At 39.2% G+C, this 15,630-nt stretch overlaps 2 protein-coding genes across 4 annotated transcripts in view; one reads left to right on the top strand and one right to left on the bottom strand.

The window, feature by feature from the left end:
• Positions 1-925: 925 nt before the first annotated feature.
• ENPP4 (ectonucleotide pyrophosphatase/phosphodiesterase 4) lies at positions 926-14,386 on the bottom strand. Of its 2 annotated transcripts, none has more exons than XM_082347628.1 (4): positions 14,114-14,386; positions 7,536-8,394; positions 6,121-6,291; positions 926-4,059 (listed from the first exon to the last, which is right to left on the bottom strand). In XM_082347628.1, exons 2-4 carry the CDS (start codon positions 8,368-8,370, stop codon positions 3,698-3,700), a joined length of 1,368 nt encoding a protein of 455 aa, XP_082203754.1. In that variant the 5' UTR covers positions 8,371-8,394; positions 14,114-14,386; the 3' UTR covers positions 926-3,697. The 2 variants fall into 2 exon arrangements, with proteins under 2 accessions (XP_082203754.1, XP_082203753.1); XM_082347627.1 differs by having other exon boundaries at positions 926-4,062; positions 14,114-14,375.
• LOC309608178 (chloride intracellular channel protein 5-like) overlaps positions 14,367-15,630 on the top strand; it is a 50,032-nt gene continuing 48,768 nt past the window's right edge. For both annotated transcript variants that reach the window (XR_014232707.1, XM_082347671.1), the window contains exon 1: positions 14,367-14,454. The gene's annotated coding sequence lies outside the window, so the exon portion shown is untranslated. The remainder of the gene's footprint in view (positions 14,455-15,630) is intronic.

The raw sequence follows: 15,630 nt of genomic DNA, 5'->3' as shown, positions 1-15,630 counted from the left end.
AGGATCTTAGCCCAGGAGTTAAACCATGAGTAGACAAAAGTAATTTGTTAGTATAAAGTTTTTCCACTTTTGAAATGCTACAGAACTCTCTTCCAAAGTAAAGTGCCTTTTTTTTTGTTTTCCCACAGTTCCTAGAAGTATTCAATGAATGTCAAAATAGGAAATTAATCACTGCTCTATTAGAGGAAACTCTGTTGAATCTATATTAGAAAAGACATTAAATACTCTGGCTATGTACAAAACAAAGTTTAAATACTGTAATCCCGCCCTCACCCCAAGTGTTTTGTAATCACCTTTTTTCAAACTTCTTCCTGTCTACTGTAAGTCAATAAATTATAGTTCTAGAAACTCTGCAAAATTTATCTTGGCTTTCCTTCCAGTGATGTCCTTATGTTGGATTGCATATTTATACACTGCTTTAAAAATTTGGTTAAATGTTACAAACTTAATCCTGGTTTTTAAAAAATTGTAATGAATGCCTAGGTGGATTTTGCAGTATTACTAAGTCATGTCAACATCTATCACAGGATGTATATTTTGCGAGAAGGTGACAAATTAAAAAATCATCAATGACATCACATTGTATATTGAATAATTATGGTTAAAATGTTTTGGTAGATTTTATTCACATAAAATTTTAAAAATCATAACAAAGTCATAACTATGAATTCAAGCAATATGGTCAAAATATATTTAACTTAAGGCACTACACACAAATTTCTTTAAAGCACACTCATGTCATTTATTTACATAGTATTTTAGGAATTTACAATAAATACACATTTCCCATCTCATCTTTGTCCTTCATTTGTAGCTTTATATACTCACAATGAAGTAAAAACCTCCAAGTAAAAGGTATTAAATGCAATTATCCTTAAAGCTTACCAGATATGGGCAAGAGAACGAAATACCCAAGAACAAGGCAAAGGTTTTTTTAATCCTTTAATGTTCCAAGTATCTTTCAATTCTTATACCAAGCTTAATGGAACAATAACACAAAACCAGTGGTACAGAGCATTGAAATAATTTTTATTCTCTTGCTGTTTACCAGAAAAACTTGCACATTAATAATAGCAGCAGAACTGTCCCTACATTTACATAAGTAAATGTACTTACTCTGAATTCACTCACTGAATTAACAAACTTACTAAAAAGTTTTCCTATTACCTTTGAGTATTGTTGTCATAAACAGTTAAATCTTTCCTGGAGCCAAATACTTTCTACCACCCAGAAAACACAGAAGCATATTAGTCAATTATTTAACAAAATGCACACCAAGTGAAAAAGTCTGGCTTTACTGAAATATTTTCTCAGTGTACTAGAGGAGTCATTGGCTTTAAGTGATCATTTTTAAAGATACAACTGAATTAACATAAAGTTCAATATAATAATATATAAACGTCTCTTTGATTAAATAAATAGTCTTCTTGTCCCATCAACATATACATAAAACATTTACAATTTTAATCCAAGTTAGTATTTTGAGAATGGAATAAAAAACAAGACAAATAGGTCTTCTGTTCAAAGGGCTGAGACACTGATGGGGCATCCCTTCCTATTCCATCCTCCATAAAATCCACTCACAGGTTGGATGCTATGGGCCGATTTCTGAAACTCGTAACTGCCAGTCAAGCCAGTACAACCACTAAAGCTCACACCGCTGCAAAGACCAAGCTCTCCTCAATTAGTATTTTAGACATTTCAAAAAAATGCTCACTGCTTTAACTGTGACTGTTCTCCTGTCCTTTTTTTTTTTTTTTTTAAATGGAAATGGAAGTAGAAAGAAATTTTTCTATTATTTTGTTCAGATAAACTATTAACCTTTAGGATAACTTTCATGTGAGGCAAAAACATCAGAAATAAAATCTGTCAAAAAAGCAAAATGAGTCCTGGTGGTTTTATTTATTTATTATGCTGTTCTTAATACAGTCACCTATGACTGCATGCATGGACTATTCACACAGGGTGTGGAAATGTGTCTCAAGAACCCCAAGTACAACAGGCACCAAATACCAGGATCAGGAGATCAGCAGTGACCACAGGATGAATTATATGTTCGATGACTGGCACCACTGTTCTTGACCACCACAGATAATCAGCATTTAAGTGGGCTGCATATTTACTGTAGATTATCTTTGTATCTGTAAAACAGTTCCCTGGTTTATTTTATATTGTCAAAACTTTAAAGATCGCACTAGTAATATGAATTGCTTGCCTCAGCTGCTGATGAATGGTTCTTGAACCCAGTTTTTCCTCTAATAGATGAAATCTCGTCTGCCATAATTCAGTTTCTTCCTACTAATTCTGATTGTTAGAAGGTACCACTTAGCAAAGCTAGGATAACAGTTATTCACAACAAATCCTTCGCTCTGAACAAGTATGTTTTAAAAAATATGAGCAGAGTGGTTATTTCTGTGAACCAAATATGGGAGAAAAAAGCAGAGGAAGCATTCAGGGTACTGAAGGTTAACAAGAGTCCTGAGTTTATTCAGCCACTTAACATATGATTCATGTAAAAGATCAAAAGATACTAAATTCCATTTTAAATTTAGCTACCCTATAGCCTAAAAAGTAAGGCATAAAATTCCCAAAGGTAAATAGAAAAATCTCTTTTCCTCATTCTGACCCAATCAAAACCAGATTTGTAGTCAGGTCATACATTTCTCGGCAGCATCTGGAGACCTCTGGTTACAAAAAACAACATGAGAAAGTTAAAAATGGTAACAAAAATTAATGAATTTTTAAAAATTATGATTTTACCTTGTGAGAAGAAAGTACATGAAAATGAAGTGCAATTATAACCTTTCCTGAGAGCTGGGTTCTATGCGGATGTGGGAGCCTGCCCCCAGGCCACTCACCTCCCACCACCTGCTGTAAGTCACACAAAATCTGTACACCCATACATGCAACACACTGGCACGTACATACACACAACTAAATAACTTACACAAAGGCATTGAGTACAAAGTGAGAAAACCACTTTTCCCTATTTTCTTAATTTCTTCTTAGCAATACTCTTCAAAAGGTTTAACTTTTGAGGCTTCAATAGCTTAAGGGTCGTAACAACAAAGACACACTGGTGAAGAAGACTTAGGCTTTGTATCATGGGGTCTTTGCTTGTTTTTTATAATAGTTTTTCTTAAAATAATTTCTTCATATGCTAGATCTTTTCTGCCTGCTTGATCCATTTTAATTAACCATCACAGAGAATTTCCTACCTCAAGGGTTTACTTGGGATACAAACTCTATTAAAGGTACATATAAAAATATAGGAAACTTTTCCTTCCTGATACACAAAATCCACACATTTTATAAAGATTTCTGTTGTATAATTTACAAATGTAAAAATTTATTCAAAAAGCATACCCACTGAATTTTTGCATATTTTCATCTAAAGATGTGTCTAATCTTCATTGCAAAAAAAAAAAAAAAAGGCAAAGGCAGTATTTTTCTTAAAAAAAAACCTTTCTAGTTAGGGAAACAGTTGGTGTTAACTAATGATTTACTAGCAATTTTTTCTATGGTCAGAGTTTTTTGTATTAGCTAATGCTGCAAAACAAAACACAAGGAAAAACAAAATAATTGTAGCATGCTTGGTCTAAGATCTTTGTCTTTCAAAGCATACTTTTTCATAGTTGTAACACCATTCCTTGGGTGTGTCCTAATCACAGCCACTTTGTATAAACCCCAGCACATGTCACCCAATTAAAGGATCATCATCATCATCTTGTAGCTGAAGTCGGGAAAATGGCCGGGGTCCAGAGAGTCTATTCTGCATGATTATGATGAGGCAGGTCAGAGTGGTTAAGACCAAGAGCGCACCGATAACAATTCCTATGGCTTCTGGGAGATTAATGCACCACTGGTCCACTAACAAACACTTAGTATGACCAAAGGTTCCATTATTGGGCTGTGGCTTTAATCCCAGGATGTGGCACATCATTGGATAAATATCCACAATGTTAATGGTGCTGTGTTGGTAGCCTTTGTGAAATGCAGGACCGTGGGCAGCTAGAAATGGATTCATACTAGGCAAAGAATTATCATAACCATGGTCACCTACTGGAGAAGAACAAGATGATGTTAGTAAATAAGAGCAGCTTTTCTACTACAAAATAACTTGCTTCTAGTGTAAATACACTGGATTCTTGCCAGTGTAATTCCCATTAAAATTCTGATTAGTTGGGCCAAACAGGTGCCAGGAGTAAAATTTTCTGTTTTCTTCAAGTCGGCCATGTCCCCTATTTCACACACACACTCCCCCCACCTTTTCCCGATCGGTCATGACCTCAGGCTTTCAAACTCTCTCTCAGCCTGATGTGCTTCTCTCTCAGTCCCAGCCCCACGTATTTCACCTGCCAGTGTCCAGCACTGTTTGCACAAGCCCACTGCAAACAGCACCGGTGATAAAAAGACTGGTCGGCCTGAGGGTCCTGAGTAACTGGGGAGAGCAGAAGTGAGTAAAGCCAGTGAGTGGCAAGGAAGTGAGCCTGGAGCCGGACCTATGTCAGCTGCTCCCGGACAAGACATAGGATGTGGAATACACCACTGGTCTGCTGACAGCTAATGGGCGCCTCAACATCTGGAGGGTCAGGGGACTGAGCACGTAACAGAAGGGATTCTTGCCTTGAATGGGAAGTCTAACCTGGTGACTCCAACTTGTAACTCCAGTAAAAGTCTAACTCAAAGAGAAACCTGATGGTCCCTGATATCACTCCAATACCAGATTCTCAAGTTTTTGCTTTACTTTTAAAAATATTGCCTTTTAATGCAGACCAGTTACATTTAATAAGTTCCTACTTCCATATGAAGTGCAGGGGACTAAGTAATGAGTGTATCAGTGTTACATATTCTTTAATCGTATGTTTGAAATATTTCATAATAAAAACAATTCACGTGATCAATACAATAAGAAGCACAATATAACATTATATATAGGTATTATGATTTCAGTAATATAAATGAATATGATTATAATGTGAATAATATAAACCATATGATTTAATAATAAAAATATGCATTTGTATGTAACAGAGAAAAAGATTAGAAGGAGGAAAACGCCCACAATTAACATCTGTCTGTACTTCTGTATTGAAGGATTATGGATAGTTTTCGTTCTCTTTTCTGAACTTTTCTGTATTTTCCAAGTTCTCAATAATTAGTATACAAAATAAGTATCAATAATATATAAACTCTAATGGCCCTCAGTCTTATCCTTGCCTGATGCGTCTGAACTGCTATAGATCAGGGATCTGCAGACTACAGCACCTGGCCAAATTTAGCCCTTCGCCTGTTTCTGTAAAGGAAGCTTCATTGGAACACCGCGTGTCAGTTTGTTTACGTGTTGCCTGTGGCTGCTTTCCCACTATAAAGGTAGGATTGAATAGTTGAGACAGAGACCAGCTGGCCCACAAAGCCTAAAATATTTACTATTTGGCTTTTTACAGAAAAATTTTCTGACCCCTGCTATGGTTTACAAAATCAGATTTTTGAAAAATGTACTTGAATTGAATTTACCGTATGGGTAAAAACCTGTAATTCTCCCCTATACATTTCTTCAGTTTGAGGAGAGATTTTGATCCATCTGTTTTGTTTACTTGGTCGATTTTTGTTTGCATACTTTCTGGTTCTTGCCCAGTGTTCTAACTAGCTGTAGCACTCAGGTAAACAATTTCATCACTGGGGAAAGACTTAAGGTTACTTGGACAAATTTCTTTTTTTTTTTTAACAAAAAAAAAGAAAAAAGAATTTGGACTAGCTAATCTCTCCCCCTTTACTTTGTTTCTTGACTTCTCTCTCTTTTATTTTGTTTCTTTACTACTCTCTTATTTTTACAAATCAAGAGAACCAGCCTTGAAAGTTACTGACAGTAACTGCAGTTTTTGTAAAAAAGTAAAACTACTCCTTCATCCTTAAGATGACCCAACCTTCTAATCTAAGGATGAAACTGTGGTTTCTAAAAATTGCTCTCCGATGAAAACCTGAGAATCACCTAGTTGAAAATCAAACTAATTATACTGTGTGAACATCTCTAAATCAAAGTATCCTGTTAATGGAACAATGTCACAACGTGTGATTTATCCCTAGGATACAAAAGAAAAATTCTAAATAAATACTTACATTTTGGTGATGATTTATTTAGCACAATTGTCCAGCCTTCATCAGCAACCAAAATAATAGGTTGAATTCGATCATTATGTTGGTAATGAAACCTGGCAGGAATGTCTTCTTTGAGATAAACATTCATGTGAGGGTCACAGATTTTCAGTTTGTTATAAACCTTTGTTCTGTCTGGAAGAAAAGGAAACAGCAAAGGAAAAAGGTCATGTTGACTGATAAGGAAAAAATATTTCTAACTAGAATAACTGGAAATAAGTCCTGAACAATGTTATCTATTAAAGTCCTTTAATCATTAAAAAAACAGAGCAATAATAATGATGTAACAGTGCTGGGGACACACACACACACACACACACACACACACACACACACACCCCTTTCCAAGCATTCACATATCTCTCTTTTCATTTTGTGATTATCCCTTTTTTACAAAGGGACTTTTATACAAAGAGGACAAATTTCACATCTAGCTTCCTAAGTAAATATAAACTAATTACGTATTACTGCTAATTACTAAGTCTAAGATCAGTAGACGAAAGGTATATCTCACACAAAAGTCCAAGATGTTTTTTAAGGATAAAAATTTCCTTTTTCCATTAGTGTGAATAAGTAAGAAATACATCAACAAGGACCTACTGTATAGCACAGGGAACTATATTCAATATCTTGTAATAACCTATAATGGAAAAGAATCTGAAAAAGAATATATATATATATATATATATATATATATATATATATATACACATGTAAAACTGCATTTCCTTGCTGTACACCAGAAACCTTATAAATCAACTATACTTCAATAAAAAAATAAAAATTAAAAAAAAGAAATACATCAAAAAGCAAGGAGGGACTTCCCTGGTGGCGCAGTGGTTGGGAATCCGCCTGCCAATGCAGGGGACACGGGATCGGAGCCCTGGTCTGGGAAGATCTCACATGCCGCAGAGCAACTAAGCCTGTGCGCCACAACTACTGAGCCTGCGCTCTAGAGCCCGCGAGTCACAACTACTGAGCCCGCGTGCCACAACTACTGAGCCCACATGCCTAGAGCCTGTGCTCCGCAACAAGAGAAGACACCACAATGAGAAGCCCGCGCGCCGCAACGAAGAGTAGCCCCCACTCGCCGCAACTAGAGAAAGCCTGCGCGCAGCAACGAAGACCCAGCGCAGCCAAAAATAAATTAATTAATTAACTTAAAAAAAAAAAAGCAAAGAAATAATCCCTTTGAACCTGAACCTTAAGCTAATCGCCTAAAAACTTATACATCAGGGGAAAAACATAATCCCACTCTGAGTGAGTATAGGAGTGTATGGCTGTGAACTACAAAAAGTCTGAGCTTCATTCTTTTACAAAACCCTTCCTCCTCAATCAACTGCCCCATTCAAATATTCCTTGGCTAAAAGTTTACTTACTTATTTTGGGAAGTATTGCAGCAACTGGGGTCAAGTCTATAAGAGTGTAGTCTGAGGGGTCGATGCAGTGATCCAAGTTTATCAGCCTGTCCTTAGAACACTGGGTCATCCCATGATCACTTGTAATGATCACATTAAGATCTTCCCACAGTCCTAACACCTTGAGTTTGTGAACGAGCTCACCGATATGGTCATCTATTCCTTTCAACACTCGGCGCATGTTTTCTTTATCTTCAGGGCCATATTTGTGGCCACTTGCGTCTGGTTCTTCCCAATAGAGTGTTGCAAAGGTGACGGGTGGGTTCGAATTGCTCAGCCACGTGGAGACATTACTGAGTCTCTCCTCAAATGACACTGAGGGGTTGTAATTCATGAAATAGGAAGGTGTGGTATTGTGAATGGGCACGTCAGTACCAGGCCACATAGCAGCAGCACTTGATCTGTTTTCCTGAAGCTGATTGGTCACCCAAATAGGGACTGCCTCATTCCACCAAAAAGGATCCTTGTCATTAATGTCAGAAAAATGTTTCTTTGTGATGACATCATACATAGAATTAGCCACAATGCCATGGCTTTCTTCATACAGGCCTGTCACGATGCTGTAGTGGTTTGGAAATGTTTTTGTGATAAAGACATTTTTAACCTGCTCTACCAAGACACCTTCTTTGATAAAATTCTGGAGATGAGGAAATTCATAGTTGTGTAGATAGTCAGCTCTGAAGCCATCAAAGGATACCAGTAGTAACTTGGGTGGCAAAGTACAGGAAGAGTTCCCTCTACAACCAGTTATAAGTCCAGAAAACAAAAATACCAGCAATAACTTCATAGTGAACATGCTGATGGAGGGCAGTCAGGGTTCCTAAAATATAAAAACACAATTCATAAGTAGTAATACTATTTGAGTTGGATTAGGTTTCAAAAGTTTAGTCATCAGGAGAAGAAAACCAACATTTATAAACTTTTTATACACCAGCTTTACCTACATCAACTTGAAAATTAAATAACGTCACTTACTGAAAGATAACTGAATAAAGTGGGAAAAAATTAAAATTGCCTTTACTTGTCCAATTATATGTCCTGCCCCATTTTTCATGCTCCGAAGGGGATATGGGCCATTCTTATGCTCCATACAAATTGGCTGCCTTGTTTGTTTGCAGCAGCAAAAGTTATTCTAAAGGTTTAATAAGAACAAATGAAGAAACAAAAACAATCCTTTTGCACAAAATAGAAATAACGTCAAGCTTTCAGAGGCTCCAGAGAGGGCAATTATTTTTCTAATTTAATGACTGGTACCCTATAGTTCCTTTTAATCCACAGAAATAGGGGGTGGAACCTCTACCATACTGGCTCATCATCAGTTCCTGCTGAAAAATACTGGCATGAAAAAGGGGAGTAAGTAATAAATATTACTTGAGAAAAAGGTCCCACCTCAATCTGAACCTGCCCAATATTCACAGGAGGCTGACAAACAGACAAAGCCTACAGGAACTTGGATGCCACGGTAATTTCTGAAGAAATGCAACAGCTGTTGAAATGCATTTCATCACCACATCCCTTTTAAACTTCCTTTTTACTGTCAAAGACATACAGTTGGCCCTCCATATCCACGGGTTTTACATCCATGGATTCAACCAACCGTTGATGGAAAATCCAGAGGGCTGACTGTATTCATGTACTATGCCATTATATATAAGAGTCTTGAGCATCTGCGGATTTTGGTATCTGCTGGGGCTCCTGGAACCAATCTCCCTGTGGATAATGAGGGACCACTGTAACTATCCTGCCTAACACCCTAGGCTCAGAGCGCTCCCTGATTTTTTGGTTCTTTTTTAACAATCTACTGATTACAAAAAAAACAGATTTCCCCAAACAAATCTCCCTGCCTTCAGACTCTATCTTCTTTGGTTCCTAAGAAAATAGGATATGTAATTTAGGTAGAGTGAGTCTCCACTGCTGCCGTACTTCTTTTTTTTATTATTTTTTAATTTTTTTGCCACACCAAGAGGCCTGTGGGATCTTAGTTCCCTGACCAGGGATTGAACCTGTGCCCTCTGCATTGGAAGTGCAGAGTCTTAACCACTGGACTGCCAGGTAAGTCCCCTGCCACACTTCTTCAAGTCCCCAGTGCCTCCTGTCCGGAGCCCTTCCATCTCTTAACTGACCTTCCTACCTCGATCACCTTCCCCTTACTCACCCAACATCCGCTCCCAACTTAACCTTCCTAGGAATAGCCCTGTCCATGACACTTCCTTAATAAAATCAGTATTCAAAGTCCCCCTGCCTATACAGAAACACCTCTGCCTGGCATTCAAGTCCCTCCATTACCCAGGCACAACCCACGTGCAAATTACTATGAAACAGTTACACAAATCATGGCCAACCTTAATTCCCTTTTACCACACATTGCTGTCACAGTCTGTCTGAGATGCATTACAGAGACAATAATCGTTTATCTAGGTGACCTACAGGTGACCTATAGCAGCTCTTCAGTAATAATTTGTGCTTCCAAACCTCTTAAAGTTACTTTCTACACATGAATTCTTTGCCCAAATACTCTCTTAGGTCAATAAAAAAAAAATCATTCAATAAATAATATAGCTAAAGTCTATAACACCAAAATTTATGTATGTGCCATTTTTCAGAGGACAAGGGCTTTATACTTTTCAAACATAAAATACTCAAAATAGGGGCATAAATCATCAAAACAACGAATCTGGCTGTCATCTTGGAAGAACAAAGACAAGCTTGAATGAACTCTGTTCTACAACACCACAATTTCTTGTAATGTTGCGCTTGAGACCCATACATCATAAAGTATTGTTTTTAAAACTAAGCCCTTTGAGGAATCATGTCACAGTATGTCTAAAACTTTACCAGCGGAGTTCCTCTAAGAGCAGAGGGGTGCCGAGACAACTGTGTATCCACATGCAAAAGAATGAATTTGGACCCCTCAGCTCATACTATGTACAAAAATAAACTCAAAATGACCAAGATAAAGAGCTAAAACTATAAAACTCTTAGCAGAAAATATAGGAATAAGTCTTCATGACCTTGAGTTAGGCAAAGCCTTCTAAGATACAGCACCAAAAGCACAAGTGACGAAAGTCATAAATAAATAAACTGGACTTCACCAAAATTGAAAGCTTTTACGTTTCAAAGGACATCAGGGAGAGAAAAGAAAACCCACAGAACGGGAGACAATATTTGCAAATCATATATCTGATAAAGGGTTTATATCTAGAATATATAAAGAACTGTAACAACTCAATAATAAAAGTTAAATAATCCAATTAAAAAATGAGCAAAGGATCTGAAAAGATATTTCTCCAGACATAGAGATGGCAAATAAGCACATGAAAATATGTTCAACATCAGGGAAATGCAAATCAAAACCACAGTGAGATACCCCTTCACACCCACTAGGATGGATATAATAAAAAAGATAATAACAAGTGTTGGCAAGGATGTAGAGAAACTAGAACTTTTATACACTGCTGGTGAGAATGAAAATGGTACAGGCACTTGGAAAACATTCTGGTAGTTCTTCAAAAGTTTAAACAGAGTTACCGTATGACCCAGAAAATCTACTAGTAGGCATATGCCTCAGAGAAATTAAAACACATGTCAACAATAAAACTTGTACACATATGATCACAGCAGCATTATCTGTAAGAGCCATGAACTGGAAACATCTCAAATGTCCTTAAGTGATAAATGGATAAGATGTGGTATATCCACACAATGGAATATTATTTGGCAATAAAAAGGAATGAAGTGCAAATATATGTTATAACTTGGATAAACCTTTGAAACATTGTGCTAAGTAAAAAAAGGCAGTCACAAAAGATCACTTATTGTATGATTCTATTTAGATGCAATGCCTAGATAGGCAAATCTATAGAGATGGAAAGTATATTAGATTTGTCTGGAGCAAGGGGTTTAAGAGAAATGAGGAGTAAATGCTAATGGGTATGCAGTTTCTTTTTGGGGTGATGAAAATGTTCTCAAATTGACTGTGGTGATGGTTGCACAATTCGTAAAACTGTACACTTTAAATGAGTAAACTAGACAGTATGTGAATTTTACCTCAATAAAACCATTATATTAAAAAAAAAGAGTAGAGAGAAATGAAATTGTAATCTTAAAAGCATCTGGATTGTCCTGCCACAAAACAGGAAACATCTCTGATGTTTCATCTTACCTCAAGGATTATGTGAAATGTGTACTCTATACCACAGACCTGAGTTTTTTAACGTGAATGTGTTTTACCCCATTTCCCACGTGCAAAACAATAAAACAAAAACCTGTGTCTGCCCCTCTCTCACACAAAATACATACAAATCAAAATCTTTCTTCCCCAAATCTTGAGTGAATAGGAGGGTCAAGGCACATGTGCTGTTTACCCTGGGGTTCACTAACCCCTTAGCACACTGCTGGATTCTTGTCCCCAGACTTAGAAGCACAGACAAAGTGGAAAGATTAGAGGCTCTGAAATCAGAAGGATCCCAGAACTTGAGCTCACATTTAGTAGAGGAGCGACTGTGGGCAGATCTACCAGCTTCAGTTTCTGTGTTTGTAAAATGCGGATACATAAAGTGTTAAACAGTAGGCCCTCAAATTTAGTTTCTTTTTTATCCACAGTTACAAAGCCGTTACGTCAGGAAAAAAGTCTGTACTGTGACAGGCGGAATGATACTATTGTGAAACTATAAAGTAGTTAGAAATAATTTAGTCTAACCTCTTCTTTGTACACAGGATGAAGATGAAGTCCCTGGATTGGCCAAACTCAGGAAGCAATTCGTAGCCTTACTGTCTGTACTCTTACTAATTTCAGGTCCTTAACCAGTTTATAAGTCTAGTAACAGCGAGTTTACAAGTCTAGTTTTAATCTCCAAACTATGAACGGAACTTTTCCTGCTTTCATTAGTGGTGCCTGTATCTATGTCTACTGCATTCTGTTTCATTCCAACAGGAGTGTTAAGCTATAAACAAAACACCAGTGAGAAGTTCTCAAGTATTTCCAAGGAATACAAAAAATCACTAATTGCTATATTACAAAGCACTGGGAGAAATTCTGTAATTTTTCAAACCAAAAAGATATCAAAGGGAAGGAAAAAAAGCAGAGTCACCGGAACTACACTCAGATAATCCCAACAGAAGTTGTGTGTAGTTTTCTTCAATTCAGGGGCCAAAACACACTCTGCCTCATCTGGGATGACTTTCTTACTTGGATGAAATGTATCTCTGGCAATTCTCACTGGCATTCTTAGCTGAAGTTGGGTGAGTGTGACAGTTAAAGGATATGGTGAAAGCTATTTGCCACCATTAGCATGCCAGCTGCTCTGTAATACAAAAGCCTTATTCTAAACACCTCACAAATACTATTTATAATGAAACTCTTATACAGCTTCAAAATAAAAGAAAAATAAAATAGCATTGTCTATGCACATAGATAACATTGGTGATTTTCCCTAGATTATTATTATTAATTTTCTTGATATTCTAAAGAAAAACTACAACTACTCTCTGAAAGACTCTATTTCTTAACAACTCTAGGATTCTAAAGTATTCTTCAATTTTCCAGCACATACAAACTTTTCCGGCATCTTCAAAACAGCTACACTTAATCTTACTTTCTACATATATTATTTCTTTCTACAAAATAACTCCTTGTGTACTTCTTCTGTGTTCATCAAATTTTTCCCAAATTATATTTTGTAGCTAATTTAAAAGCAAGGAGGAGATATTTATATTTTATATATTTTAGTTATAAAATACCTCCTCCCTGCTTTTAAATTCGTTTAATTTCCTTAAAATAGCTTGGAACAACCTCTGGAAAAAAGGAAGAAAGAAAAGAAAACCGGAATATTAAAAGGAGCAGTTGACTTCCTATAGTACTGGCAAGGTTTCCGGCTTGGGTCCACCAGATGGCCTGGTGGTTAAAGAAAAAACCCTAGTGGAGTCAAGGCTGGTATAAACCTGAATCTGCTCGTGGTCACTAGCTGTGCTTCACGTCTCTGAGCAGGACTTTCCCCATCTGTATAATGGGACGCTGTGATCTCACAGGGTTGCAGTGCCCAGAAAAAGAAGCGTTGTTTGTAAAATGCTTAACACAGTGTCCGGCCGATAAAAAGCACTTCAGTGTTACCTTTCTTGTTAGGTTTTCTAGGAAATTCGTTTTAAAATTTGGCTGTGTCACTCCCATCAACTCTAATCGAATACTCAGGCGGAGGCAGGTCGATCGATACCTTGGACCGCGTTCCTGTAAAATCAAACGCCCGCCCCGCCGGCCCCGCCCGCCCCCTCGGCCTCCACCCCATACCCCACCGCCCGCCCAGGCCGCGCCTACCTGCTCAGTTTCCTTTCCTCTTCCCACCCCGCCCTCCGCCGCCCCCAGCCAGGTACCTCCCGGCCGCTCCGGGGTCCCTCGCGGCTGTCCGCTAGGGGGATGTGTGTGTGTGTGTGTGTGTGTATCAAGGGTAGGGGATCTCACCACCTCTATTTTCAAAGCCCCTAGTGGACGGGGGAGGGGGTGGCATTTCCCTCCGGAATGCCGGGCACGCTAGGGTCACACTCACCCGCTGCCGCCGCTTCTCTGCAGCACGCGGAACCCGGCGCGCGCGGAACCCGGCGCTCCGGGGTCTTGGGAGCGACGGAGACCTGAAGGCGCAAGAGCCAGACCGAGCTCTTCCTGAGGCGCCTGCGCACTACCGGGCGCCCCCCGCTGTTAACAGCCCCTTTCTCCCTGAGCTCCGCGCTACCCGAGGTGCTCCGAGGGTGCTCCGCTGCCCAGCGCGCGACTGCGGAACAGTTTTACAGCTCGCGGGGACTCAGCGGGCGACGGAGTGTGAGACATGTCCTCGGATTGGACACCTCAGCCGCGGTCGATGTAACTCCCTTTCCGATTGGTTGGATTCAGGTACAACCTGGAGACAGAGGCCTTGGGGGGGTCGAATTGGATCTAGTAGGAGAGGTTCGTTCCACTCTCCTGCCACGCCCCATTTTCTAGCGTCCCAGGGCTGGGTGCCCTTCAGGGGACCTGAAACACAGCGAGTCCCTGAAAGGGCACCTGGCTATTGCCAGCCTCAGGTTTACTGCCATTCTCAGTTCGCCCCTAGTTAACATGCATCTTGCGGTAAGGTGTCTGCAGGAAAAGCGACTTTGGCAGCCCCAGGGCCCAGCACGAGTCTAGAGCAGCTTTAGCCAGTTCCAGTTAGTTGGGATAAATACAGTGTGGCTCTACCAAAGCAGTATGTGTCCGTGTTGCTGGAGAAGTGATCACTGTATTACACGCGAATTGAGTACTAGGCAGTTTATGAGTAAGGTTGCAAGAAATACAGAAACACGGTCCTTGCAGTAGGGAACTAGGAATGGCTACCAGCTGAGAAATGGGCGTTTCTTTTTAACACATGCATGTGGGTCTGGAGCTTTAGTGTATAGCCATTACCAAGACCCCAGAGTCTGGAAGCAGCTGCAGAGACAATTTGGGGCTGGATATTTTCTGTTGATTATTAGTTTGTACCTTCAGGAGTTAATTCCAGTCTCAAAGCTCAAGGCTGGCCTGTGCACCGGTGAATTGGGGCATCTTAGATCCGTGGGCTGCCAGCGCTGGAAGGAGTGGCAGAGGCCACACTGTCCAGTCCCTACGATCTGCCAGACCTGAGTTTGAATCCCCACTCAGCAGCTGAGCAGTCTTGGGCCAGTCTCTCCACCTGTTTGAGCCTCCATGTCCTCATCTGCAACACAGGCCCTCTTACAGTACTAGCCTCTTCGGGTTATTATCAAAAAAATGAGATAAAACAAGTAAAGTACTCAGCACACGTGCTAAGGGTCAGTGACTGTTATTGCTATGACCAGAAAAATGTTCCTCAACGTGAACAATGGTCAGGGGAAAGCTGAGCTCTGGGGGAAATTACATGACATACAACTGAGTTAAATTTAAACGTCCTGGCATTTGGGGCATAAGATTATGCATGTCCTGTTTGTTCATTCACTGGGTGCATGACTGCATAAAGAGTAGACAGAAACTGGCTGCCGTATAGGTCAGGTGGTCATGGAGACAGCAGCTGGATGTGCATCAGGAGAGAAGGGCTCC

Source organism: Balaenoptera borealis, assembly GCF_965194805.1.
Source record: "Balaenoptera borealis genome assembly, chromosome: 12".
Taxonomy (NCBI): domain Eukaryota; kingdom Metazoa; phylum Chordata; class Mammalia; order Artiodactyla; family Balaenopteridae; genus Balaenoptera; species Balaenoptera borealis.
This window is presented reverse-complemented; position numbering and strand designations above follow the sequence as displayed.